Source organism: Phyllobates terribilis, unplaced genomic scaffold, assembly GCF_046119375.1.
Source record: "Phyllobates terribilis strain yellow unplaced genomic scaffold, ASM4611937v1 Scaffold_4__5_contigs__length_816908805, whole genome shotgun sequence".
Classification (NCBI taxonomy): Eukaryota; Metazoa; Chordata; class Amphibia; order Anura; family Dendrobatidae; genus Phyllobates; species Phyllobates terribilis.
In genome coordinates, this window is record NW_027362764.1 from 274,128,282 (window position 1) to 274,154,446 (window position 26,165).

At 42.6% G+C, this 26,165-nt stretch overlaps 1 protein-coding gene across 2 annotated transcripts in view; it reads right to left on the reverse strand.

Moving 5' to 3' along the window:
- Positions 1-2,202: 2,202 nt before the first annotated feature.
- Positions 2,203-26,165, reverse strand: part of NPSR1 (neuropeptide S receptor 1) — a 998,839-nt gene continuing 974,876 nt past the window's right edge. For both annotated transcript variants that reach the window (XM_073676612.1, XM_073676611.1), the window contains 2 exons: positions 5,363-5,543; positions 2,203-2,372 (listed from right to left, as the gene is read on the reverse strand). In XM_073676612.1, the coding sequence (XP_073532713.1) occupies positions 2,282-2,372; positions 5,363-5,543 (272 nt within the window). In that variant the 3' untranslated portion in view covers positions 2,203-2,281. The remainder of the gene's footprint in view (positions 2,373-5,362; positions 5,544-26,165) is intronic.

The following is a 26,165-nucleotide window of genomic DNA, read 5'->3' on the forward strand; positions in this document are numbered from 1 at the left end:
TCATGGGTTCTATGCTTTTGTAAACAATTATAAAAAGGGGACAAACAGGAGTGTGCAAATGATGGGTTGAGGGAGGAATTCATTGTTGGACCCTTACCAAGGAAACAAGATAGCCAACCATTGTTATGGAGCACGATTTTAATGCCTTCCACTTTCCTTTGTATCCAACTAAGAACATTGTTCATCATTATTTTTTTGGATGAGTCACATTTTGTTTTCAGACACCCTTTCAGTGGCTTTTCCAGTGTTTACAGCGGCAGGTGCTTTGAAGCACCATACACATCAGTGATGACATAACACTACATAAAAGGTATTTGGGACTGGAATTAACACAACATTGCTGATGCTATTTTACAGTAACATTCTCTGTTGTTTTTTTCCAGCCTTTTTTCCTTCTTACAGTAATTATTGTTTATAATCATTCAGTAAATGTAACATATCATTGATTTAGGTTATTTACAAAGAGTATATTTAATAAATGAAGTTCACATATTTTTTAAATTAATAATAAAAGTGATTTACTGGACCAGCTGGCCCGATTGTTCACTGTATAGTAGTTCTGTGAGGCATTCTATTCCCCCCTAAATCAATGAAAATACTGTATTTTTCGGACTATAAGACACACTTTTTTCCTCCAAAATTTTGGAGGAAAGTGGGGGATGCGTCTTATAGTCCAAATACTATATACCTATATACTATGGCTGTGCGTGGTGGTGGTGTGGGGGAGCGGCAGCCGAGGATCAGTGGGGCACAGGAGGCAGCAGCCGCCCGTTGCAGTCTACGCTGTGCCCGCAACTAAAGAAAATAGATATTCCCCGCTCCCCATGCCCATGGGCGTGGAGAGCAATGAATTTTCATTTTCCTTAATAGCATGCACAGTGAAGCCGCAGCGGTCAGTGTGCCCGCTATTAAAGCTCATGATTATTCCCTACAACTCACTCCCATGGGTTGTAGTGAATATCCATGGTCTTTAGTAGCGGGCACACAGACCGCAAAGCGCAGCAGGAGCCATGCTGCAGCTACAGTGTGCGCGCTATTGAAGAGACTGAATGGTCACTGCTCCCCATGCACACAGTCCTGGCGCGGGGAGCAGTGAGTAATCCGGCACAGCACTTCACTGTGTGAGAGTGCATGGCAGGGACTCCATGAGCGGCTCACACAGTGAGAGTGTCGGCATCAGAGCAGGAAGCAGCACTGGAGGAGAGAGGAGGTGAGTATGATTGTTTGTTTATTTTTTTCGTGAGCAGCGTGATGGGGGCTCAATGGGTGCCATACATACCAGGATGGGGGCTCAAGAGGTGCCATGCATAATAGGATGGGGTTTCAAGGGGTGCCATGCATACCAGGATGGGGGTTCAAGGGGTGCCATGCATACCAGGATGGGGGATCAAGGGGTGCGATGCATACCAGGATGGGGGATCAAGGAGTGCCATGAATACCAGGATGGGGAATCAATGGGTGCCATGCATACCAGGATGAGGGCTCAAGGGGTGCCATGTATGTCAGGATGGGGGATCATGGGGTGCCATGCATACCAGGATGGGGGATCAAGGGGTGCCATGAATACCAGGATGGGGGATCAAGGGGTGCCATGAATACCAGGATGGGGGATCAAAGGGTGCCATGCATATCAGGATGGGGATCAAGGTGTTGCCATGCATACCAGGATGGGTATGAGGGCCACGTGTACCAGGAAGGAGGAGCCATACATACCAGGATGGAGGATATTAACTGAATTGGGGGACATTACCCCAATACCAGTGTCAGCAGCAGACCCCCTCCCCTATAACAGTGCATCATGACCACATTTTTTGCTTACATTTTTTTTCCTATTTTCCTCCTATAAAACCGAGGTGCGTCTTGTGGTCCGGTGGGTCTTATAGTCTGAAAAATGTGGTAGCTCTTTATTATGTTATGAACATGCTCATGCAAACATAAAGACTAACAATAATGTTGCTTTGTAACATTGTACCAATACTAGCTATCTAAAGCAAAAGTCAAAAAACAACATATTATTGTTGTGGTGTAATGCATGGGTGTTCCTGTATCTATTATCCTGTTAAATAGGTTAATATTAAATTAAAATATCTGTTTTCAAAAACAAGTGATCAACTAAACAATTACCACTGAAAAATAATATATTTAAAAAATACATAAGACATTTTTTTTCATTTCAATTTTATTACATAATTTACTGGCCCATCATACAATTTACAAGTTTTTTTGCGCTGCTATCAAATGCATATTAGTATTTTACTTTGGGGTATCGAAAGTACAAATGTCAGATGTATTCTGGCCTGGATACAACCTGCATTTCTACTCCTTCAGTTTTATCCCTGAGGGTGCCAGCAAGTTGTCCTGAACTTCGATCCCTATGAAAAAGAAAAATACATTTTTAGCAACTTTGTCATCCTTCTCCCATGTAATCGAAAAATTATTCCATTGCAATGAGAGAAGTTTAACCCCTTTCCGAAGCAGCCACTTTGCATTTTTGCATTTTTGTTTTTTCCTCCTCTTCTTCCCAGAGCCATAACTTTTTTATTTTTCTGTCCATATAAACATATGAAAGCTTGTTGTTTGCAGGTCGAGTTGTACTTTTGAATGACATTATTAAATTTACCATATAATGTATTGGTAAACAGGAAAAAAAATCATGGTGCAGCAAAAAAAAATTTTGGTATTGTTTTTAAGGCATACATTGTTAGGTAAAAATGACAATATGATTCTGCTCATCAGCACAATTATGATAATAGCAAACATGTCCAGTTTTTTTTATTACTTAAAGGTGAAAAAATCTGAAGTTTGAAAAAATACATTTGGGGATTGTCGCCATTTTCTGAGAAACGTTTTCACTTTTCAGCCAATGGAGCTGCGTGAGAGCTTATTTTTTGCGGGGTGAGACAAAGTTTTATTGATACCATTTTGGAATAGATATGAAATTTTGATTGCTTGTTACAATATTATTTGTGGTATTGCAGCGAACAAAAAAACGTAATTTTAACGTTCCTGAATTTTTTCCGTTTACGGTGTTTACCGAACGGGTTCAATGATTTTCATATTTTGATAGATCAGACTTTTCTGAATGCAGTGATACCACATACAGTACCGTTCAAAAGTTTGGGGTCACCCAGACAATTTTGTGTTTTCCATGAAAACTCATACTTTTATTTATCAAATGAGTTGCAAAATGAATAGAAAATATAGCCCAGACATTGACAAGGTTAGAAATAATGATTTTTATTTGAAAGAATAATTTTCTCCTTCAAACTTTGCTTTCGTCAAAGAATGCTCCCTTTGCATCAATTACAGCATTGCAGACCTTTGACATTCTAGCTGTTAATTTTCTGAAGTAATCTTGAGAAATTTCATCCCATGCTTCCTGAAGCCCCCCCCACAAGTTGGATTGGCTTGATGGGCACTTTTTTCATATCATACGGTCAAGCTGCTCCCACAACAGCTCAATGGGGTTGAGTTCTGGTGACTGCGCTGGCCACTCCATTACAGATAGAATACCAGCTGCCTGCTTCTTCCCTAAATGGGTTCATGCATAATTTGGAGGTGTGCTTTGGGTCATTGTCCTGTTGTAGGATGAAATTGGCTCCAATCAAGTGCTGTCCACAGGGTATGGCATGGCATTGCAAAATGGAGTGATAGCCTTCCATATTCAAAATGCCATTTACCTTGTACAAATCTCCCACTTTACCAGCACCAAAGCAACCCCAGACCATCACATTACCTCCACCATGCTTGACAGATGGCGTCAGGCACTCTTCCAGCATCTTTTCAGTTGTTCTGCGTCTCACAAATGTTCTTCTGTGTGATCCAAGCACCTCAAACTTTGATTCGTCTGTCCATAAAACTTTTTTCCAATCTTCCTCTGTCCAATGTCTGTGTTCTTTTGCCCATATTAATCTTTTCCTTTTATTAGCCAGTCTCAGATATGGCTTTTTCTTTGGCACTTTCCCCTGAAGGCCAGCATCCTGGAGTCGCCTCTTCACTGTAGACGTTGACACTGGCGTTTTGCGTGTACTATTTAATGAAGCTGCCAGTTGAGGAGCTGTGAGGTGTCGATTTATCAATCTAGAGACTCTAATGTACTTGTCTTGTTGCTCAGTTGTGCAGCGGGGCCTCCCACCTTTTTCTACTCTGGTTAGAGCCTGTTTGTGCTCTCCTCCGAAGGGAGTAGTACACACCATTGTAGGAAATCTTCAGTTTCTTGGCAAATTCTCGCATGGAATAGCCTTCATTTCTAAGAACAAGTATAGACTGTCGAGTTTCACATGAAAGTTCTCTTTTTCTGGCCATTTTGAGAGTTTCATAGAACAAACAAATGTAATGCTCCAGATTCTCAACTAGCTCAAAGGAAGGTCAATTTTATAGCTTCTCAAATCAGCCAAACCGTTTTCAGCTGGGCTAACATACTTTTGCAAGGGTTTTCTAGGGTTTTCTAAACATCCATTAGCCTTCTTACACTACAAACACAATGTACCATCAAAACACTGGAGTGGTGGTTGTTGGAAATGGGCCTCTATACACCTATGTAGATATTGCAATAAAAACAAGATGTTTGCAGCTAGAATAGTCATTTACCACATTAACAATGTATAGAGTGTATTTCTGATTCATTTAATGTTAGCTTCATTGAAAAAAAATGTGCCTTTCTTTCAAAAATAATGACATTTCTAAATGACCTCAAACTTTTGAACGTTAGTGTGTGTATTTTTTTTTTTTTATTTTTTAATGGAGGAAAAGGGGTGTGATTTGAACTTATGTTTTTTATATTTATTCATATTTTTTTTAAAAAGTTTAACTTTTCACTGTAGTTGTTAAGGGGACTTATATATGTGATTGTCTGATCGCTTGTGCTATACACAGCAATGTCACAATATTGCTGCATAAAATAAAAATCATGATTTCTTTTAAAGCCCAGCCACAGGCTGGATTGCAAGGGAGCTCCATAATGACAACAGATCCCTGGCTGTCATAGCAAGCTATCGGCAACTCATGATCACGTCACAAGCGCGCATGCACAATCCTCCATGCTAACATGCTGTTAATGCTGCTGTTAATGCCGAGGTTGTTAGAGGCAAGTCCTGGCTGTAACACAAGCCATTACTTGCAGGGTATGCCTACTCCATACTCCTGCTACTGACTTGTTCATGTACGATGGATGTCGGTAAGGGATTAAGGGACTTTCCTACCACTGAACTCTGCTAACATCTATGACACAGGGGCAACATATAACCATTTTTATTATACACCACCACTCTTGTTCAAGTTGTGAGAATTATAAATATAACAGATATTTATAGCCACTGTATTATTTAGACATTGCATACTGCCATTAGCTTTTTATATTCACCTGGACAGCCGGCAATGTTTGTTGCTGAACACACAGTAAATGATCGGGTTGACCGCACTGTTTAAGACTGGCAAATTCTGAATGATCACTGATGCATAGATGCGCTCTTTGGTCATCGGTAGTAGTTCATAATTGTCCAAAATGTCAAATAGAAAGTATGGGCTCCAACATAATACGAATGCTGTGGAACAAAAGACATTGTATTAAGCAAATACCATTGGTACAAAATTATTATTTTGGTATTTATCATGTGTTGTTCTCCATCAAGCAAAGATTAAAGAACTTTATTTTTATCATCTGCCATAAACATTAGCTAGGTGTTGGGTGAATAAGATGTCAAGTTGAAAAAATAAAAATAAACTCCTACATTCTTTCACATTACCAAATATTTTTCCCACATCTGACACCTGAGGGCTTTCTGACTGCCCCTATAGACTTAAAATAACTGAACTGGTGAGTTTGGTCAACTTTAATTTGTAGAGCAAGCTTGAAATACTTTGAGAAATATGAAGACAAAGGGTCCAATTCATCAAAACCGATGAAGGGGACATGCTGGAGTAAGACGCTTCTGAAGATGTGAATGCCCCTTCATCTGGAGACTCTGACAAGTGACGTGCACTTCCATTCTTCACGCCAAAAGTTTTACTCCAGTCAGATACTGGAGTAAGATTAGAGTATGGAAGGCCACAGATCCTCATGAATTAGATGAATTGTGGCACCACATCACCATCATGGCCCCGTCCCGCCTCGGCTCCATCCATTTAATCAGAGCTAGGAGAAACTGGCGCATACAAGTTTGTGACTTTGCAAAGGTTGTATGGCACAATTATGGTGTGAAAGCTTTGATGAATCGGGCCTAATATGTATGATCAATATTTATTATATACATTTTATTTAAAGTAATTTTTATTATTATACCTACGCTTTTAAAAGAAAACATGAAGCAATTTTGCAATAGGTTTTGATTAAAAATGACCTATTTTAATTGTGGCACTAGCTTGCTGGCAGAATTTTGACACTGTAGCTTACATGCTGAAGTCTACAAATGTATTTTAAAAAGTTGGCAAATATGCTGATTTCTAATGTAAAAAGATGGAAAACTTTGTGGATCAGCATACTAGCATATCACATTCTGCCTTTCATTCAATGTTTGCGTCATGTTAGGATAATTAACGGATATACTTAATCTAGATAGATTTTTGTGCTCATTTAATTCAATGTCAAAAGTCTGCAAGTATTATTACTATCAGAGCCACAAAGAATAATATAAAATATTGTTTTTAATAATAATTATTAGTAATAATGATGATGATGATAATAATAATGGGTCCAAACATGGGTTACAAAAGTATTAAAAGGCGTGTAGCACATACTTTCTCAGGAGCAACTTAATTTGTATAGCCTTGAGTATAGTAGGGATAGAAGGGGAATGATCACATTAACAGCTTGACGCACATGGACATAACTGTATATCCATGCCAGCTTTTTCAATTATGGATGCTGCAAATGCTGGCTGTATCATACAGATAGCATCTGCCTGTAACAGCAGCAACTGGGTCTAGCTCAGATCGGTCCTGGTTAACTATTTAAATGTCACTATAAATCAGTAACAGCAGCATTTAAATCGCTTGGTTGATTTCATCAGACATTGTATCAACAGTACCACAAGTAAAACTTGTAGTGTATCATTTCTAAAATAAAATTAAAAAGGAAGTAAAGTAATGGCAGACTAGATAAATTAGGTGGTCTTTTTTTTGCTGGCAATAAAAAAAAGATTATTTTACCCTTAGTGTTTAATTACTGATCGAATATAACATGAATCACTAAAATAACTAATTTCTCTGAAAGTCAAAAGTTTGTACATTTACAGTATGAACAGTTAGATGAAAGGAATATATTTTCCGAAGTCTAAGGTAGTTGTCATAGGCATACAAAAGAATATGAACAGGTGCTTACTAGGAGGAGCTACCTCCATATACAATCAAAAAACAAAGTATCACTCTGTAACGCTTAATATATAACTATGAAGTATGAAATATGAATAGCATTACTGCTGTAGAAAATATAAATGAATGAGAAATTTTAGCGCATGTAAATATGAAATATGAATAGCATTACTGCTAATCTTAGCGCATAAATTGGCCAATTCATGTGTACCTGACAACCACGATAAGGCGTTTCTCGATGTCAGGACTAGTGATGACCGAGCACTAAAATGCTCGGGTGCTCGATGCTTGGGTCAAGCACATTGGAATACTCGGGTGCTCGACCCGAGCAACGAGCCCAATGTAAGTCTATGGGAAACTCGAGCATTTTTCAGGCGGCTCCCACCGCGATCTGCAGAGGGCCTAAATATTGCCCAAATCGATGGGAACAGTGCTCAAATGACATGGGAACAGCATGGGGAAGACCCCTGGAAGCATTTCTGACTCCGAGGTCACTTCTGTCAACAACATGGTCAGAGGTATTACGCCACTTTTACGGACTCACAAGAAAACATACCAAAACGAAACCAAAATGGAATTTCCTGGGAAATATGTTAAGGAACATCCTTTCCAGGGTAACGACTTGTATATAAAGCAAAATAAATAGCTAAAAAGAAAAATGTGCCTCCACACCTTGGGCTATGTTCACACGTAGCGTTTTTAATGCGTTTTTTCACTTTTGCATTGCTTTCAACCATAACAAATGCATTCACAGGGAAATGTCATTTTAACATTTTACAACCTTTTCTGGCCGAGTGGTGTATGAGATATTATCAGATAAATCGTGTTCCATTTATGAAGGAGGGACTCTAAGAGTCACAAAGCTTATTTTTAAAGGGCCATCAGGCGGCCTTTACTATTCTTAAAGGGCCAGCAGTTGGCCCTCACTATTCTTAAAGAGCCATCAGCCGGCTATGCTTTATTGTTCCAATTACTAAAGAATTGGTCTCCTATACTGTTATTGCATATGCATTGAGTACCAGGGCTGCCCAAAATTTGGCCGCACCCCAATACCACTTTGAAAATTTGGGCCTCCTGAAAACAATATTCCCATTATTAGGAAGTAGGTCTCCCATTGTGTTTGCCTATGCAGTGAATGCAAGGGTTGCCAAAAATTTGGAGGCACTGCAATGCCCCTTAGAAGAGATGTGGAGGTTAGAGGGCCTCCTGAAAACAATGTTCCCATTATTAGGAAGTGGGTCTCACATTTTGTTTGTCTATGCTGTGAATGCAAGGGTTGCCAAAAATTTGGAGGCACTCCAATGCCCCTTGGAAGAGACCATAGAGGGCCTCATAAAAATATTCCCATTATTATGAAGTTGGTCTTCCATAGTGTTGGCCTATGCAGTGAATGCAAGGGTTGCAAAAAATTGGGAGGCACTCCAATGCCCTTTGGAAGAGATGTGGAGGAGGGCCTCATAAAAAATGTTCCCATTAGAAAGGAGCAGGCCTCCAATACTTGTAATGCCCATGCACTAAGTGTATGGGCTGACAAATATTTACCCCTGGGGGGTATACATGAGCATAATGTATTAAAGAAATTTTGTACAGGCATCATAAACACCCTTTAAAAAAAATATGTGGGTTTTGCATCATGGACCATGGTCACCCTGGTGATATGGTGGTGGAGGATGAGGATGAGGAGAAGGAGGAGGACAAGAGCAAATAGCCAAAACCAGGAAGCGTATACCCATGTTTGGGTGTGAAAAGGTGCATGGGAATACACCTCCTAAGAAAAGACACTGGATTTGAGTTTATGTTACGCTGCTATCATTGGGTGGTGTTGAGAGGTCTGTCCCAATCCATCCCTTGTTCATTTTTATAAGAGTCAGCCTGTCAGCATTTTCAGTTGACAGGCTGATGCTCATATCAGTTATAATTCCACCAACGGCACTAAAAACACTCTCTGATAAAAAGCTGCAGCAGGGCAGGCCAGGACCTCCAAGGCATAGAGAGCCAGTTGATTCCACGTATCCAGCTTGGATACCCAATAATTATAAGGCACAGGGGAATCATGGAGGACGTTGGTACGGTCAGCAAGGTACTCCCTCAGCATCTTCCCAAACTTTGCACTCCTTGTGATAGTACCCTGTGCCTCGGGGCTTGTGAGATGGGAGGGTCTGAGAAAACTCTCCCTGAACTTTGACAGTGTTCCCCTGCTTCTGCTGGATTGAAGTTGTGTCTCTTTCGCCTGTATTCCTTGGTTGTCCAACAAAGTGTGCCCTCTGCTGCCAGCATTTTCAGATGGGAATTTTTTTAATAGTTCAGCAACAAGGGCCTTTGGTACAGCCCCATTTTTGTAGACCTGTCTGCCTCAGGAATACGAGATATAAAGTTCTCCTTGTAGCGTGGGTCTAGAAGTGTCGCCAACCAGTAATGACTGTCACCCAAAATTTTGAGAACGCGAGAGTCATGGGAAAGGCAGCGTAACATAAACTCAGACATGCGTGCCAGACTACTAACAGGCAAGACTTCTGAGTCCTCACCAAGAGGATGACTGACCATGCTCTTCTCCTCCTCCTCCTTTCTGTCCTCTGGCCATCCACACTGAAGAGATGGTATGACAGCTGTGCAGGTAGTACCATCTATAGTGCATGAAACTAGCTCCTATCCTTCCTCCTCCTCCTCTTCCTCATTGTCACCCAATCCACGTTGGGATGAGATGAGGCTGGGCTGTGTGTAATCACCCTGTATGGTTTGTTGCTCCATCTCATCATGCTCCGCCTGCAATTTATCCTCTTTGATTGTGAGCAGAGAGCATTTCAGAAGACAGAGAAGCGGGATGGTGACGCTAATTATGGCGTCATCGCCGCTCACCATCTTGGTGGAGTCCTCAAAGTTTTGGAGGATGGTACATATGTCTGACATCCATGTCCACTCCTGAGGTCTTATGTGTGGAGTCTGAACTGAATACTGATGGCCTTGTTGATGCTGGTACTCAACAACTGCCCTCTTCTGCTCACAAATCCTTCCAAACATCTGCAGTGTAAAGTTCCAACAAGTGGGGACATCACACTTCAGTCTGTGAGCCGGAAGCTGCAAACGCTGCTGAAACACGGCAAGGGCGGCGGAAGCTGTAGGTTACTTTCTAAAATGTGTACAGAGGTGGAGTGCCTTAACAAGCAGATCCGGCAGCTCCGGGTAGGATTTGAGAAATGGCTGAACCACGAGGTTAAGCATATGGGCCAGGCATGGTACGTGTGTGAGCTCGCCTCACCTCAGAGTCGCCACCAGGTTCCAGCCATTGTCACACACGACCATGCCTGGCTTTAGGTTCAGCGGTGTGAGCCACAGATCTGCATGCTCTCTTAGAGCTGTCCACAACTCTTCAGCATTGTGCGGTTTGTCACCTAAGCATATTAGCTTCAGCAAAGCCTGTTGCTGCTTGGCCGAGGCAGTGCTGCAGTGCTTCCAGCTTGTGACTGATGTGGTCATTCCGAAGATGGAGGCTGAAGAGGAGGCTGAGGAGGATGAGGTGCAGGAGCTGTAGACCGTGGGGGCAACCCTGATTGACCTAGGGCCCGCAATGCTTGGCGTCGGGAGGACGTGTTCCATCCCAAGGTCGACTGGGTCCTGGCTTCCACTATGTTAACCCAGTGTGCCATCAGCGAGATGTACCTTCCCTGCCCACAAGCATTGTCCACATGTCCATGGTTAGGTGGACTTTACCGGTAACTGCGTTGTTGAGAGCACAGCTAATGTTTTCGGACATGTGCTTGTGTAATGCGGGGACGGCACACCGGGAGAAATAGTGGCAGCTGGGGACCGAGTACCGAGGGATGGCCACTGCCATCAGGTTGCGGAATGCTTTCATCTCCACAAGCTTAAAAGGCAAAATTTCGAGCACAAACAATCGTGAAATGTGAGAATTTAGTAGTGTGGCCTGTGGGGCATTGGCTGCATATTTGCACTTGCGTTTCAAGGACTAGAGTATGGACAACTGAACGCTGTGCTGGGACAAGGACGTGGACGTGCTTCCTGATGGTGGTAGTTGAGAGTGTGCAATGACGGATGCAGGTCAGGAGGCATCTTCGCATGCACCATGGACAGGGGATTGTCTTGCATGCACGACAGCGGAAGAAGCAATGGGGCCACCTGCAGACACTGTTCCTGGACCCTGGAGTTCAGCCCTAAAGTCGGGTGCTTTGCTGCCATGTGCCTGATCATGCTGGTGGTGGTCAGGCTGGTCATTTTGCCACCCCTGCTGATGCTGGGCTGGCCAGTGGTGCAAATGGCCGTTTTGGGGTTATCAGCAGTCTTTAAAAAACAACCAGTCACGGGAAGACCAAATAGTTGTACTTGGCAACTTCCTTTGTGTTGGTGCTACGGGGAACGGTTGCCTCACTTCTGTCTGCGGCCACCACTCTTTTTCTTCCTGCCTGTTGGAGTGCTATGCCTCCCTCCCCCTGTGTGCTGCTCTCCTTGCTCCGCATGTCCTCCTGCCATGTTGAGTCAGTTACTATATCATCCACCACCTCGTCTTCCACTTCCGCACCCTGTTCCTCCTCTTGACTTTCTGGCAATTGTGTCTCATCATCGTCCACCTCTTGTGACACTCCCACCGTCGCCTTTGTGTGACTGTGGCTGCTCAAATATTTGGGCATCGCTACATGGGATCTCCCCTTGCCACGCTTCAAGTGGACCGGGCAAGAGGCCCGAATCTATAAATGGAAAAGTGAACAGCTCTTCAGAGTGTCCAAGTGTGGGCTCAGTTGTCTCCGGGGACTCGGCATGGTGGGAGGAAGGAGGATAAGGGTGAGGAATATGCAGTCCAGACTCAAGGCTAGTGAGACTTGACCATGTGGAAGACAGGGTGGTGGTGGTGGCAAAGTGACTGGAAGCATTATCTGTTATCCACCCAACAACCTTTTGACACTGCTCTGGGTTCAATAGTGGTGTGCTGCGGTTCCCTAGGAATTGGGACAGGAAGGTCGGGCGAGAAGATGTGGGTATTTGTTGTGGCACAATTTCATCTTGCCCACGGCCTTGTCCTTGGCCTCTGCATGCACCATCACCATCACGTCCAGTTCCCCGTCCCTAGCCACATGCCTTGCCCATTTTAAATGGAGGAAAGTATCTTCCACGCTCACTACAAATGACTGAGTTTGGAGCAAACTTATATTTGATCCATGTGACGGAGAAAACAGAGTTTTAAATACCTGGCCTGTAGGTAGCTAGTTTGAACAGCAAACTGGTGTGAATTGCTTCACTGACACACTGAAAGAAATTTTTTATGGAGGCCAGAAATAGCAGTATTTTCTGACATGTGCTAAAATTTCTCATTTATTTCTATTTTCTACAGCAGTAATGCTATTCATATTTCATACTTCATAATTATATGCTAAGCGTTACAGAGTGCTACTTTGTTTGTTAATTGTATATGGAGTTAGCTCCTCCTAGTAAGCACCTGTTCACACCTATTTCTTGTATTGGAAGTGCCGTCAGTTTTTTCTGTTTCTATGTTTAAGCTTTGACTGAGCACTCCACCCTGATGCTGCAGGTGGTTTTAATTGCAGGAGGATCTTACTTTCCCACACATAAGCAGATGTATGTCCCTTAGAGAGGTATTCACATTGGTAGGGTCCTGACATAGAGAAACGCCTTATCGCGGCTATCAGGTACACATGAATTGGCCAATTTATGCACTAAGATTTCTCATTTATTTCTATATTCCACAGCAGTAATGCTATTCATATTTCATACTTCATAATTATATACTAAGCGTTACAGAGTGCTACTTTGTTTGTTAATACAAAAGAATATGAGCCCAAAAAGTCATAGAAGACAACTTCCTTTTATATTTTTTTTAAATAAAGCACTGCAACCAGTTGTGTGCCTCCACGGCTACAGTATTCATTTATTTAAAGTGATATTATGTATGCAAATAGATAATGGTTAAAGAACACATATATTCTAACATTTACTTAGAAAAATCCATGTGAAAATATCCATGGTAACCAGCACACTATGGGGCCAAATAAGAATTGCTTAAACGAAAGTGTTTTATAATGGACTAGAAGATTCAAGACTAAGTTGATTGCCACGCAATGGCTAAATAAAATAATACAGTTTACTGATATATAGTTACATAGTAACATAGGTTGAAAAAAGGCCTGGGTTCATCAAGTTTAATCTTCATCCACCAATTATACACTCAATTAACGGTCACTAAATTAACTATAACCCACAATGTTATTTGTATCAAGGAAATCATCCAGCCCTTTTTTAAAAGTTACTATAGTTTCTGCCATTACTACATATTGTGGTCGGCATTCCACAGTTTGAATGCTCTGACTTTTTTCCACCCGTAATAAGTGGCCACTGGTCCTTAGTATGGCCTTTGAAAGGAATAGGTCATATGCCAGTCCCTTGTATTGACCACACATATATTTATATACACTGCACAAAAAAATAAAGGGAACACTTAAACAACAGAATATAACTCCAAGTACATCAAACTTCTGTGAAATAAAGCTGTCCACTTAGGAAGCAACAATGATTGACAATCAATTTCATATGCTGTTGTGTAAATGGAATAGACAATAGATGGAAATTATTGGCAATTATCAAGACACCCTCAATAAAGGAGTGGTTCTGCAGGTGGGGACCACAGACCACATCTCAGTACAAATGCTTTCTGGGTGACGTTTTGGTCACTTTTGAATGTTGGTTGTGCTTTTCACTCGTGGTAGCATGAGACGGACTCTACAACTCACAGAAGTTGCTCAGGTAGTGCAGCTAATCAAGGATGGCACATCAATGCGAGCTGTGGCAAGAAGGTTTGTTGTGTCTGTCAGCATAGTGTCCAGAGGCTGGAGGCGCTACCAGGAGACAGGCTAGTACACCAGGAGACGTGGAGGGGGCCGTAGGAGGGCAACAACCCAGCAGCAGGACCGCTACCTCCGCCCTTGTGCAACGAGGAACAGGAGGAGCACTGCCAGAGCCCTGCAAAATGACCTCCAGCAGGCCACAAATATGCATATGTCTGCACAAACGGTTAGAAACCGACTCCATGAGGGTGGTATGAGGGCCCGACGTCCACAGATGGGGGTTGTGCTCACAGCCCAACACCGTGCAGGACGCTTGGCATTTGCCACAGAACACCAGGATTGGCAAAATCGCCACTGGCACCCTGTGCTTTTCACAGATGAAAGCAGGTTCAAACTGAGCACATGTGACAGATGTGACAGAGTCTGGAGATGCCATGGAGAGCGATCTGCTGCCTGCCACATTCTTCAGCATGACCGGTTTGGCAGTGGGTCAGTAATGGTGTGGGGTGGCATTTCTTTGGAGGGCCGCACAGCCCTCCATGTGGTCGCCAGAGGTAGCCTGACTGCCAATAGGTACCGAGATGAGATCCTCAGACCCCTTGTGAGACCATATGCTGGTGCGGTTGGCCCTGGGTTCCTCCTAATGCAGGACAATGCCAGACCTCATGTGGCTGTAGTGTGTCAGCATTTCCTGCAAGATGAAAGCATTGAAGCTATGGACTGGCCCGCCCGTTCCCCAGACCTGAATCCGATTGAGCACATCTGGGACATCATGTCTCGCTCCATCCACCAACGTCACGTTGCACCACAGACTGTCCAGGAGTTGGCGGATGCTTTAGTCCAGGTCTGGGAGGAGATCCCACAGGAGACCATCTGCAACCTCATCAGGAGCATACCAAGGCATTGTAGGGAGGTCATACAGGCACGTGGAGGCCACACACAATACTGAGCCTCATTATAACTTGTTTTAAGGATATTAAATCAAAGTTGGATCAGCCTGTAGTGTGTTTTTCCACTTTAATTTTGGGGGTGACTCCAAATCCAGTCCTCCATTGGTTAATACATTTTATTTCCATTGATGATTTTTGTGCCATTTTCTTGTCAGCACATTCAACTTTGTACAGAACAAAGTATTCAATGAGAATATTTCATTCATTCAGATCTAGGATGTGTTATTTGAGTGTTCCCTTTATTTTTTTGAGCAGTGTACAGTAAGTAGGTCCAAAAGTTCGGACACACCTTCTCATTTAAAGATTTTTCTATATTTTCATGACTATGAAAATTGTACATTCACACTGAAGGCATCAAAACTATGAATTAACACATGTGGAATTATATACTTAACAAAACAGTGTGAATCAACTGAAAATATGTCTTATATTCTAGGTTCTTCAAAGTAGCCACCTTTTGCTTTGATGACTGCTTTGCACATTCTTGGCATTCTCTTCATGAGCTTCAAGAGGTAGTCACCGGAAATGGTTTTCACTTCACAGATGTGCCCTGTCAGGTTTAATAAGTGGGATTTCTTGCCTTATAAATGGGGTTGGGACCATCAGTTGTGTTATGCAGGAGTCTGGTGGATACACAGCTGATAGTCCTACTGAATAGACTATTAGAATTTGTATTATGGCAAGAAAAAAGCAGCTAAGTAAAGAAAAACGAGTGGCCATCATTACTTTAAGAAATGAAGGTCAGTCAGTCCGAAGAATTGGGAAAACTTTGAAAGTGTCCCCAAGTGCAGTTGCAAAAACCATCAAGCGCTACAAAAAACTGGCTCACATGAGGACCGCCCCAGAAAAGGAAGACCAAGCATCACCTGTGCTTCTGAGGATAAGTTTGAGTCACCAGCCTCAGAAATCGCAGGTTAACAGCAGCTCAAATTAGAGACCAGGTCAATGCCACACAGAGTTCTAACAGCAGACACATCTCTTCAACAACTGTTAAGAGGAGACTTTGTGCAGCAGGCCTTCACGGTAAAATAGCTGCTAGGAAACCACTGCTAAGGACAGGCAACAAGCAGAAGAGCCTTGTTTGGGCTAAAGAGCAAAAGGAATGGACATTAGACCAGTGGAAATCTGTGCTTTGGTCTGATGAGTCCAAGTTTGAGATCTTTGGTTCCAACCACCGTGTCTTTGTGCGACGCAGAAAAGGTGAACGTATGGACTCTACATTAGTGTTGAGCGAGTATGTTCTGTTCCGAGTATGCTCAGGCAAAAAAAAAAATCACAAGACCTCAGTACGTCCAAAAAAGTAACTAGCTGAGGTAAGAATGATGGTGATAGTAGTGATGAAATGATATGAAAGTGATGAAATTCCACCTCCAGTGAAATGAAGAATGCTGCTGCTCTTCCCAAATGTAGACATATGGATGTCTGTGTATTATAATATTCGGTGATTGGAAAGGAATACTGTACATTTTTTTCCTTTACCTTTATTCTTGAAAAATGTAAACACAGCAAACCGGATTTGGGGCACAGACTGGACCATTCACCAGGCAAAGGAATCATAAACACATTGGTTATACTCTGACAATTTAAATCTAAAATTATTGATATAAAAAATGGCCAAAAAGGCAGTATTTGTTAAAAAATTATATAAACTAAGCCAAAAAAAATACTTAAAGGGAAGTTGTCATGTTGAAAATTGTATCTAATTTGAAGGCAGGATGTTATAGAGCAAGAGGAGCTAATCAACTTGATGTACATTTTTTATGGGAAAAGTTTCAGTAAACTTTCATTTTATAAAGTGAAATCTTTGATGTTTGTTTACATATGAGTTCAGTGGGCGGTCCTACTCAATGATTGACAGTCTCACCTGAAGGACTATGCATGCAGAGATAGATGTCAATCACTTAGCAGGACCTCCCACAGGATACCCACTTGCATACAAACACAATCTTTCCGACAAATCTGTGTATTATTCTGCTCAGCTTCTCCTTTTCTATACCATGCTGTCTATAGATAAGACTACATGTACAATGTGACAGATTTTCTTAGAGTTATATATAGAATTCAATTGCCAGAGTATATCTAATATCTATGATTCACAGCCTGACAAATGCTCCAGTTCTTGACCGAAAAACAGTTTTGCTGGGTTTTTATAAATAAACTTTTCAAAACTTAAAGAGATAAAAGAAAAAATTGATTCCAAATATATTAGTGAATCTGAAAAAAGGATATTTAATGGCAAGAAAGCAAGCATGCTTTCTTGTGCTAGTTATTGCTTGCCTGTCTGAGTTGAGGCCTTAGTGATTTCTATTGTATTAATTATCATTTTTACCTTAAATATTAAAGAGGTAGTCCATGTTTATCACAAAAGTCTACAGTCACTCTATGTGACTGCAGACTTGTGAATTCTCAAAACACACACAGCGAGAACTGTGAGGATTGTCCACTGCCGGCGGTGAGACTGAGTGGTCATGTGACTGCAAGTATGCAATATGCATACTTTTGGCTACATTCCGACTAGACTTACGCAGGCCACACATGTCTAGTTGGAATGTGACTGTGAGTATGCATATCGTAAACTTGCAGCCACATGATTGCTTGATCTCGCCGTCAGCACTTGAGAATACATACAGCGTGCTCTGCATGTGTTGTGAGGAGTCACAAGAGTGACTGCAGACTTTCGTGATAAGCATGAACAACCTCTTTAAATTTTGTAGGCAATTGAGTGAATTTCTTTTATCAATATTGGTCATAAATATAAATGTCAGAATGGCTTGTTGGCATAGCCTTGGTATCTAGAACCAGGTGCTCAAGCTCCATTCGTATGCTCTTATTGTAGCCAAATCATACATGCTATTGTGTAGTTGCAAAAAAATATGAAGTATTTATCACCAAAACTGTAACAAATACTTTAAAGGGCTAAAAGGCAAAATAAATGTCAACTATTTAGGGATTATCCCTTTAAAGATAACCCATTTATCCTATTGATACCTGCCAGAACTCATGCATGATCAGCAGGTATTGTGCACTTGTCCTATTCTAATGAATATCCGGTATGCCCTTTTAAGGGACAGTCATTAGCTGATTACACTGGCTCAAGATGCTGCAGATGTTTATTTTCCTTGCAGCAGCCACCATAGCATATAGCTAAAATGTGCTTTACACATAAACAATTATTTACACATACTCTAGTCAGTGACTTACTAAACATTTTTGTAATATTTTTTTTAAATTCTGGACCTTGTTGCAATTGCAAGCCACTTTTGAAAAAGTGTAATTATCTTTCATAATTGTATGTCATATATTTAATCATTATAGTAAATAATAAATATATACAGTATATGTAAGAAAACATTTGGTATTATTTTTATTACAGAGTTTTGAACAATATTTTTTGCACATTTATAAGTAATGTTTTGTTTCTGACTTGACACAAATGGTATTTTTACAACCATTAAACTATCTAAAAATATCATAAACGATGCACTGTTATTTCACTGTTCTGTTCAACAAAATGAACATTTATAAAAGAATTCCCCATTTGTAGAAATTATATCCTTGTAGATATTTGACTTTTTATCTGTCATTTTATGTCCAGGGAAAATTTCCTACTGCTGCTTATTCTTAGCTGATTTATCAGATGGCTAGTTCATCAAGAACAATTATCTGGCTCCCTGATTTTCCATTTGAGCTGTATTTTCCAGCTTAAACTGCAAGGGACAACCCTCAAAAGATCATATATAGAGGATTTCTGTAATGGATTGGTAGTGGAGTATCTATAAGTGGGTCACATGGAAGCACTATACTGTACTTCAAACTCCCATCCAGAAAGCCATTAAAAAGTTCACCGTATATGTTTAACCACAGCACCTCTTTGGTTGGCTGAAAGACACTATGTATTCACAACCATGGAACTTCTATACCAAAAGGAAAGGGAATTGCGGGTCAGTGCCTTAGAGACTTAAGTCACAATGTCAGGAATATCTTCTGAAAGAGAACCATAGATTAGCATTGCTCTGTAATTACTAAATTGGACCTTCAATGAGCTTAACCCATTTGCGTCTAATACAGGGATAAGTGGTTAATGACTTTAGACACATGTGATGACACTATATATGTATTGATGTGCTCATGAGTCTATGCAATTCATCAGCCATCGTCTAAAACTTTGTTAATACAGAAATGTTATGAATGGATCACTAGAAGTCGCTTGCTATTTCTTGTTGGTCTTTGCACAATCATATTCGGTATTGCTAAGGCATTACAAGATTTTCTTAACTCTGCCAACTTTTACAGACTGTAATGGTTTATTTGGTCTTACTTTTACATCGTCATATTCCCTATGGCTTTACATGAAAAGCTTTCAGAAGTTGGGAACAAGCGACAGGAAGCTATGACAACTGAGCCGCACTGTAGTAAAGCATTTAGGAGTCACTAAAGAAAATGCACTCCAAATGCAACCATTATTTTTACAAAGATAACCACCCCTATACTCACGCACAATGATAATAGTATACCAGTGACCCAAGATATTGGAAATGTTCATGCTTTTACACTAGATTGGTCTAAAATGTTATTTTACTGCCATTTTTAAATGTTTTGAAAATTGGGAGGAAACTAGTTGCATGAAAAGATAATGTATCAAAGGTGGCAGCTACTTGTTGAAAAGATATAGTTACAACAAATAGGAAGCGCAATGTGAAAGCTAGACACTGTATAAACAGAATATCATTTTATCATTATAATATCATTATAATATCATTTTAATATTTTTTGAGGAATGTTTCTCAACGTACGTCTGAAGTTAATAGCCCTTACTATCTAGAGGTCAGTGACTCTATTGTAGAGTTGGGAGCAGTGAGAAGCTCCTTTTATGTGTCTTCTAAAAAAATATCTGCAGATATAAATTATATTGTTGAAGATAGAATTTAATGATTGGGGATAGGAATCCAATAACTGATTTTACAGACCAATCAGCAGAGCAGTCTTTAAATTTGGCGCCAAAATCGCTGATCCCGCGTCTCTGATTGGCCGCGGCCGGACCAATCAGCGACGCGGAATTTCCTCGACAGACAGACAGACGGGATAAGACGATTATATATATTAGATGGTTCCGTAGTCTGAAAGGTCACATGCTTTAGGTAGAGGAGCGCTCAACAGGATCCTAATACAAGCTCGCTAATAATACAGTCTATAGCTGAGGAGATCCTAACTTAGATAGTTAAAAAAAGAAGTCTGGAAAGATCACATGGTCTTGCAGTGATGTAATTCTGGTTTACTTAGATCTCACTATCTAATCAATCAAAAAGGAAGAAAGCAGTAGGCATTACAAATATCGATGGTTTAAATACAGCATAAGAGTAGAATACAGCAAAAGACTAGATTATCTGGAGATTTAAATGAAGTGATGCCACTTCTGTGAAATAAAATATTGATACATTAAAGTGCACCTGTCATCAATTTTTTTTCCTTTTTAATTTTTTTTTCCCTAAATTGCAAAACATAATCCATTAAAATATTAAATACTAAAAATTAATCTTCGGCTCTAGATCCGAAAGAATTTAATACAATATTTAAAAGAAAACTTTTATAGAAATGTTCATGTAGCTGTTTCTTATAAATGATATTCTATAACCACTTCCCAGTCAAATGATAGAAGAAAAGGAAGTGTGGCGCCCCTGAGGGTTCAGTCGCCACAGAGGTACTGCACCTCATCCAGAGGTGTGGTGTCACCTTCTCTCAGGTAGGGAGGGAGTGCTGCCCGGAACCCCAACACCCACATTCAACACTACACTGCTCCAGGCCTGCTGGAAGGGCAACATGCGTGCGCAGAGCTGAGCTCTGACCCTGGATGGAGTGGGGGGGGTCCCAAAGGTAGGAAGAACCAGTAGTGGGTGTGGGTGGAGGAAGCAGTTTAGGGGAGCACCATAGAAGGAGGTATAAAATGGGAAGCCATCTTAGGGGAGAAGGTGAGTTCAGAGGAGTGAGTGAGTGAGGACAGTCAGTCAGGGAGCAGAGTCTCTCTAGGAGCTCTGCTCCACCAGTAGGGCCCAGTCCTAGAGGCCCAGGAGGGGAGCAGAGGAGTAGGCTCCATTATAATGAAGGGATCCTAAGGGGTACGGCGAGTGCAGGACGGCACCCGTACGCCCCAAATCTGTCAGAAGACCGAGGGATCGTAGGCCGCAAGAAGGGGACCGGCCCCTGGACCAGCCGTGCTACTCCAGGTCTCGGCTGAAAAAAAACGGAGGCTTCTGGCTTACATAGTCCAGTTGCCAAAGCCTCATTCTAATCACCGTGAGGGTCAAGCAGGTCCAGGAACTCCAGTGAGACAGAAGGGACTTCAGAGCACCCGAGCGGAATTGAGAGTTGCGAAGCGCAGGGCAGGAGGGAGAAGACCTAGCGTGAAGACGGTCTAGAGAGAGGAACACAAGAAAGTGGGGTTCCGTCAGGTGCTGCTAAATAGCCTGAGGAAGAGCTGAACCCCAAGTCTGGTGAACGCAGCGCGACGTGGGAGGCTGTAAGCTGGACAGTACAACCTGAGGAACTTAACAACTGTGAGTAAAGACTCGGCTGACTGCACCGCACTGCCTCCGTCCATTATTTCAGCTGCGCCATCTTCCCCCTGAACTATAATGCCCAGCGCAACCAACAACACCTTCACTGCCCTGGAGCTAGCTCTTCCTGTGGAGAGCCACACCATCCCTGCTGCAGTAACATCGGCTCCAGAGGACTGCTCCGCAGCGGCGGCTCCCTTTGGCCGCATTTCACAGGTGGCGTCACGAACACTTTACAAATCCCCTATAAATAATTCTCCTTTTTGTTGACCGCCCTGAGCCACGGACCGGGCTAGCCACCGTGATACCCCCCACCAGCATCCATAAGCCCAGCTGCCGAGTACCCCACGGCTCTGGGGGCGAGTCAGAACTTCATAGGCACATCAGACCAAGATAAAATAAAAGAATTGCTTTATATTGAAAAATGAAAACATGTTAATAAATTGAAAACTCAAGAAACCTGACGCGTTTCTGGTGTATAACAATACACTTATTCAAAGGATTCATAGGGTGACTGTGATTACTAGTGAGTGCGGCCCCCACAGGATGAACTTCAGCCTGAAGTGTGATTTTGTGACCAGCAATGTGGTGAGCTTCCAAACCTCCCTCTCCCTCCTCCCTACAAGTATTATAACCACTTCCCATCAGAGTACTCTGTTTTCACATCATAATGAAACTTGTTACTTTCAATTAGGATGTGAAAACATACTGCAATATTAGCACTATTTGCCCCCCAGGATTGCGATCCTGGTACTCAGTCTCTTTGACTGCTCACTCCTTGCTGCAAGCATAGACACAGCAAAAAGAGAGCCTCACTTAACTTCTTACATGCTGCAGAATAATATTGACTGCAGCATATAAGGAGTCTGTCACTCCTTTGGCTCTTTTCAATGTGATCACGACATGGTGATGGATTGCTATGATAACATGAGATCTAACAATAGTCTCCATGTCCAACATATCTGACTGCCTATTAAAACCTGCAGAGGATCTAATAGGCTGACTGTCAGTACAACACTTACAGGCTAGATAATGCACTGTACTGAATTTGTAAATAAAATAGAAAAAAAAAACCTGAAAACGACATTATCAAAAATATTTAAAAACACTCAATTGCATCACTATACATTGTTAAATATAACACGATAATGTGTATGGGGATATTATGAGCAAATATTGAGATAAATACACCTACAGTTGTGCTCAAAAGTTTACATACCCCGGCAGAATTTTTTCTTTCTTGTCCTTGTTTCAGAGAATATGAATGATAACAAAAAACGTTTTCTCCACTCATGGTTATTGGTTGGGTGAAGCCACTTATTGTCAAACTACTGAGACTTATTTTCAAACTACTGAGTTTTCTCTTTTTAAAATGACGCGCCCCCTAGGACCGTGGGATACTCGCCACCGGGTCGGTCGGTTCCTTGGGATAGTCACAGGGGCGTGACCCGGTCCGGGACCCTATGCGGTCAATAAAATGGGACAGTTTATTTAGGGGAAAAGTTTTGTGACGACACCAAGGGTATGCGGTTATAGGTGGCCGCCGATGCTGAAAGAGACCGCTGGGGCCGTTGGTAACGCAGCTGGGATGGATTTGCTCCCCACTGGTAGAGGGGGCCCCAGGGCTACCGGTATGGCTTATATAGGGGATTGTAGATGTTGGGGTGCAGGACTGAGGGTGCAGATAATGACCAGACGACACAAGAATGGCGGTTTCCTCTACCTTTACTTGATGTTTGATGGTGCAGACCGGGGCACTGGAAACAGAAAGTAATGGAGATCCAGGCAGCCTAGAAGCAATTTAGGATCCACCTCACCAGGTGGAGTTGTAGGCCTTCCTTCTGTGCTGTCCTCATTGGCCCTGCTGCCTAAAGCTATGCTGCGGCACTCTTTCCTGTGTGATCGTTAAATCCTCGCCCGTATGGCAGGCAGCTCGAGCCTTTTACAGGTATCGCTCCTTCGTGGCGGCTCTGGGCTCTAGTATGCTGCTGAGCCACCGGGTGTTTGGTGGGGCCAGGAGACCTGCAGTCTCCTGCCCTCCAGATTTAGCTGCCGGGACTTCAGTATCCGAACAACCATGGACTCCGGTGACCGGTTTCTGCCGCTTTTCTCTGTGGTGAGCTTGGTCACAGCTCCCTCCCCAGGTTCTCCCTCGTCTCTCTCCCGTCTCCAACTGACTTTTCTCACTCCAACTGACGTTTCTAACACCCGCCTCCGGGTTCCAATTTAAAGGGGAAGCTCTCCTTAAACCGGGTTAGAGCTCCCCCTTCTGGTCTGGAGCCAGGAAAAGTGTTGGATGTTGGTTTTACCTGATAAGGGAACCCCTTCTTGCTTCCAGGCATGGCATCACCCCCTGTGAGGGAGGCAATGCCAAAGGGGCAACCGGACTCCTGGGGTGCCACATTCCACCTAGTTAAATTCAGTACTCCAGGACTGAGGACACCTTTGGAGTTAAACAATTAACAACAATAACAATTCATATTACCAAAAATGTACAAAGTCTCAAAAAGGCAAAAATTACAGAACAACAAAAAAAAAATTGGGTGCAGTCATTGCAGCGCTTATTCTTTACGCCGCTATCTGGGAATTGCCTTTTTCCGGGTACCTGAAGGTTGGTTGGTGGGAACCGCCTTAACCCACATCGTGTATCATCCCAGGGCGTGTCTTCAGGGCACTCTCTCGGTGGGCCTGGTTTTCCGCCACCCCTGCGGTTTATTTTCAAGGCTAACAATTAACTTTTCTCAATATTGTTCTGACCACATCTAGTCCTGTGGTCCATTTGTCCATAAATATAATAGCTATATGCACTCATGATTGCTTAAAAGTTCTTACAGGAAGTCTCTGTAGGCTCTCTTGCTTAACAGTTGCAATTATATACTATACACTATTATCTTATTACACCTAAGTCCCTATAACAGGCAGGGAGCTTTCCTCTGGTACTACGGGTTGATCTACGCAGTACAGTTATTGCTAATGACCTACCCGGGTCTCTTGTGTCTACCGCTATTGTGGTGCGTGCACTATTCACTACACTACTTGTGGACCTACGTAGTACTGGTATACCAGATTGCCTTCTGCGAACTCCTAAACTCACCATGGGACTGACAGATTCACCGCTAGCAGGGGGTATATTCACTCGTTCCACTGCGGTTGTGGCATCTGGTGCTGCGGCCTTCTGATCTTCCAGCTGTTCTAGAGTCTCTACGGCTTCTGGTAAGGCTACTTGGGGAAGGTCAGAACAGGTACCTCGATTGCTTGGTTCACCTGCGTCCAAGACCGGGGAAATTTTCCAAGGATGGTTTGGACTATCTCTTCCACCTTTTCTGTGTGCTGGGCGTTGTTTTGGTCTTCCTCTTGGTGTCTCCATTGATCAGGGCATATCTTTAGGTGGTCTCTTGAGATTGCTGCCGAAGTCTCTCCTCCATCTTTACTAATGAGGCATAACTTGGTGTTGTCGAAATTTGAAGGTAAGATGGTGTATAGCTCAACCTCCCACTGATCGTCTAATTTGTGAACTCGTCTCTTCCTTTTGAGTACCTGTTCTCCAGGTGACAAGGGAACTGCATGTGCGTGCTGATTAGAAGTTCTTTCCTGCCTCTGTCTCGCCTGGGACAAACTTCTCTCTACACATTCTTGCACCTTGCGGTATTGTTGCTGGCGCTCCGTATCCCAATCTGCATCTGGTGATGTCATCTCAGGTGTTAAAACTCCCATGTCTAAGTCAATGAGTAACTTGCCAGGTCTTGCCCTCATCAGCTAGGCGGGTGTACAGTTGGTGGAGTTCACCGCGATGTGGTTATATAGGTCTACCAAATCCGGTAACTTCTCTGGTCATAGGCTACGCTCTTCAAGGGGCAGCGTCTTCAACAAGTCTATTACTACCTGGTTCATTTTCTCGCATAACCCGTTGGTCTGGGGATGATACGGCATTGTCCTTATTTTCATGCAGCCGTACAAGTTACAGAACTCCTGAAACATTTCTGCTTCAAAGGCTGTGCCTTGGTCGGTAAGTACTCGTTCAGGGTAATCGTGCGGGCAACAAAAGTGTTGTTGAAACGCTTTGGCTGCCGTCTTAGCCATCTAATCCTTCACTGGCACTACTACCAGGAACCAGGAGTAGTGGTTTACTATGATGAGAGCATAGACATAGTCTGACCGGCTTGGGGCTAGCTTCACGTGGTCCACGGCTACCAGTTCAAGTGGTTGTTTTGTGACTCTGGCCTGCAGGGGAGTGTTCTGGCTGTCACAATCTTTCTGTCTCTGGTTGAATGGACCACATTCTTGACACCATCTCTCGATTGTTTTCCTCATGCCAACCCAGTAGAATCACTCACATAGAATCGCTCATGTAGCAGGACTTCCAACTTCTTCCACCCGAAGTGTCCTGCTCCATCGTGGTATCCCTCTAAGACTATTGGCGCTTCCGGACTACCACCTGCCAGATCAGTTTGTGCTTCCAGGAGTTGATGCTTCTCTGACACAGCTTTCTCTCGTAGATGAACTGATTGCCCTTCTCCTTCCAAAACTGTTGGGTCTCCTGTGGAGCA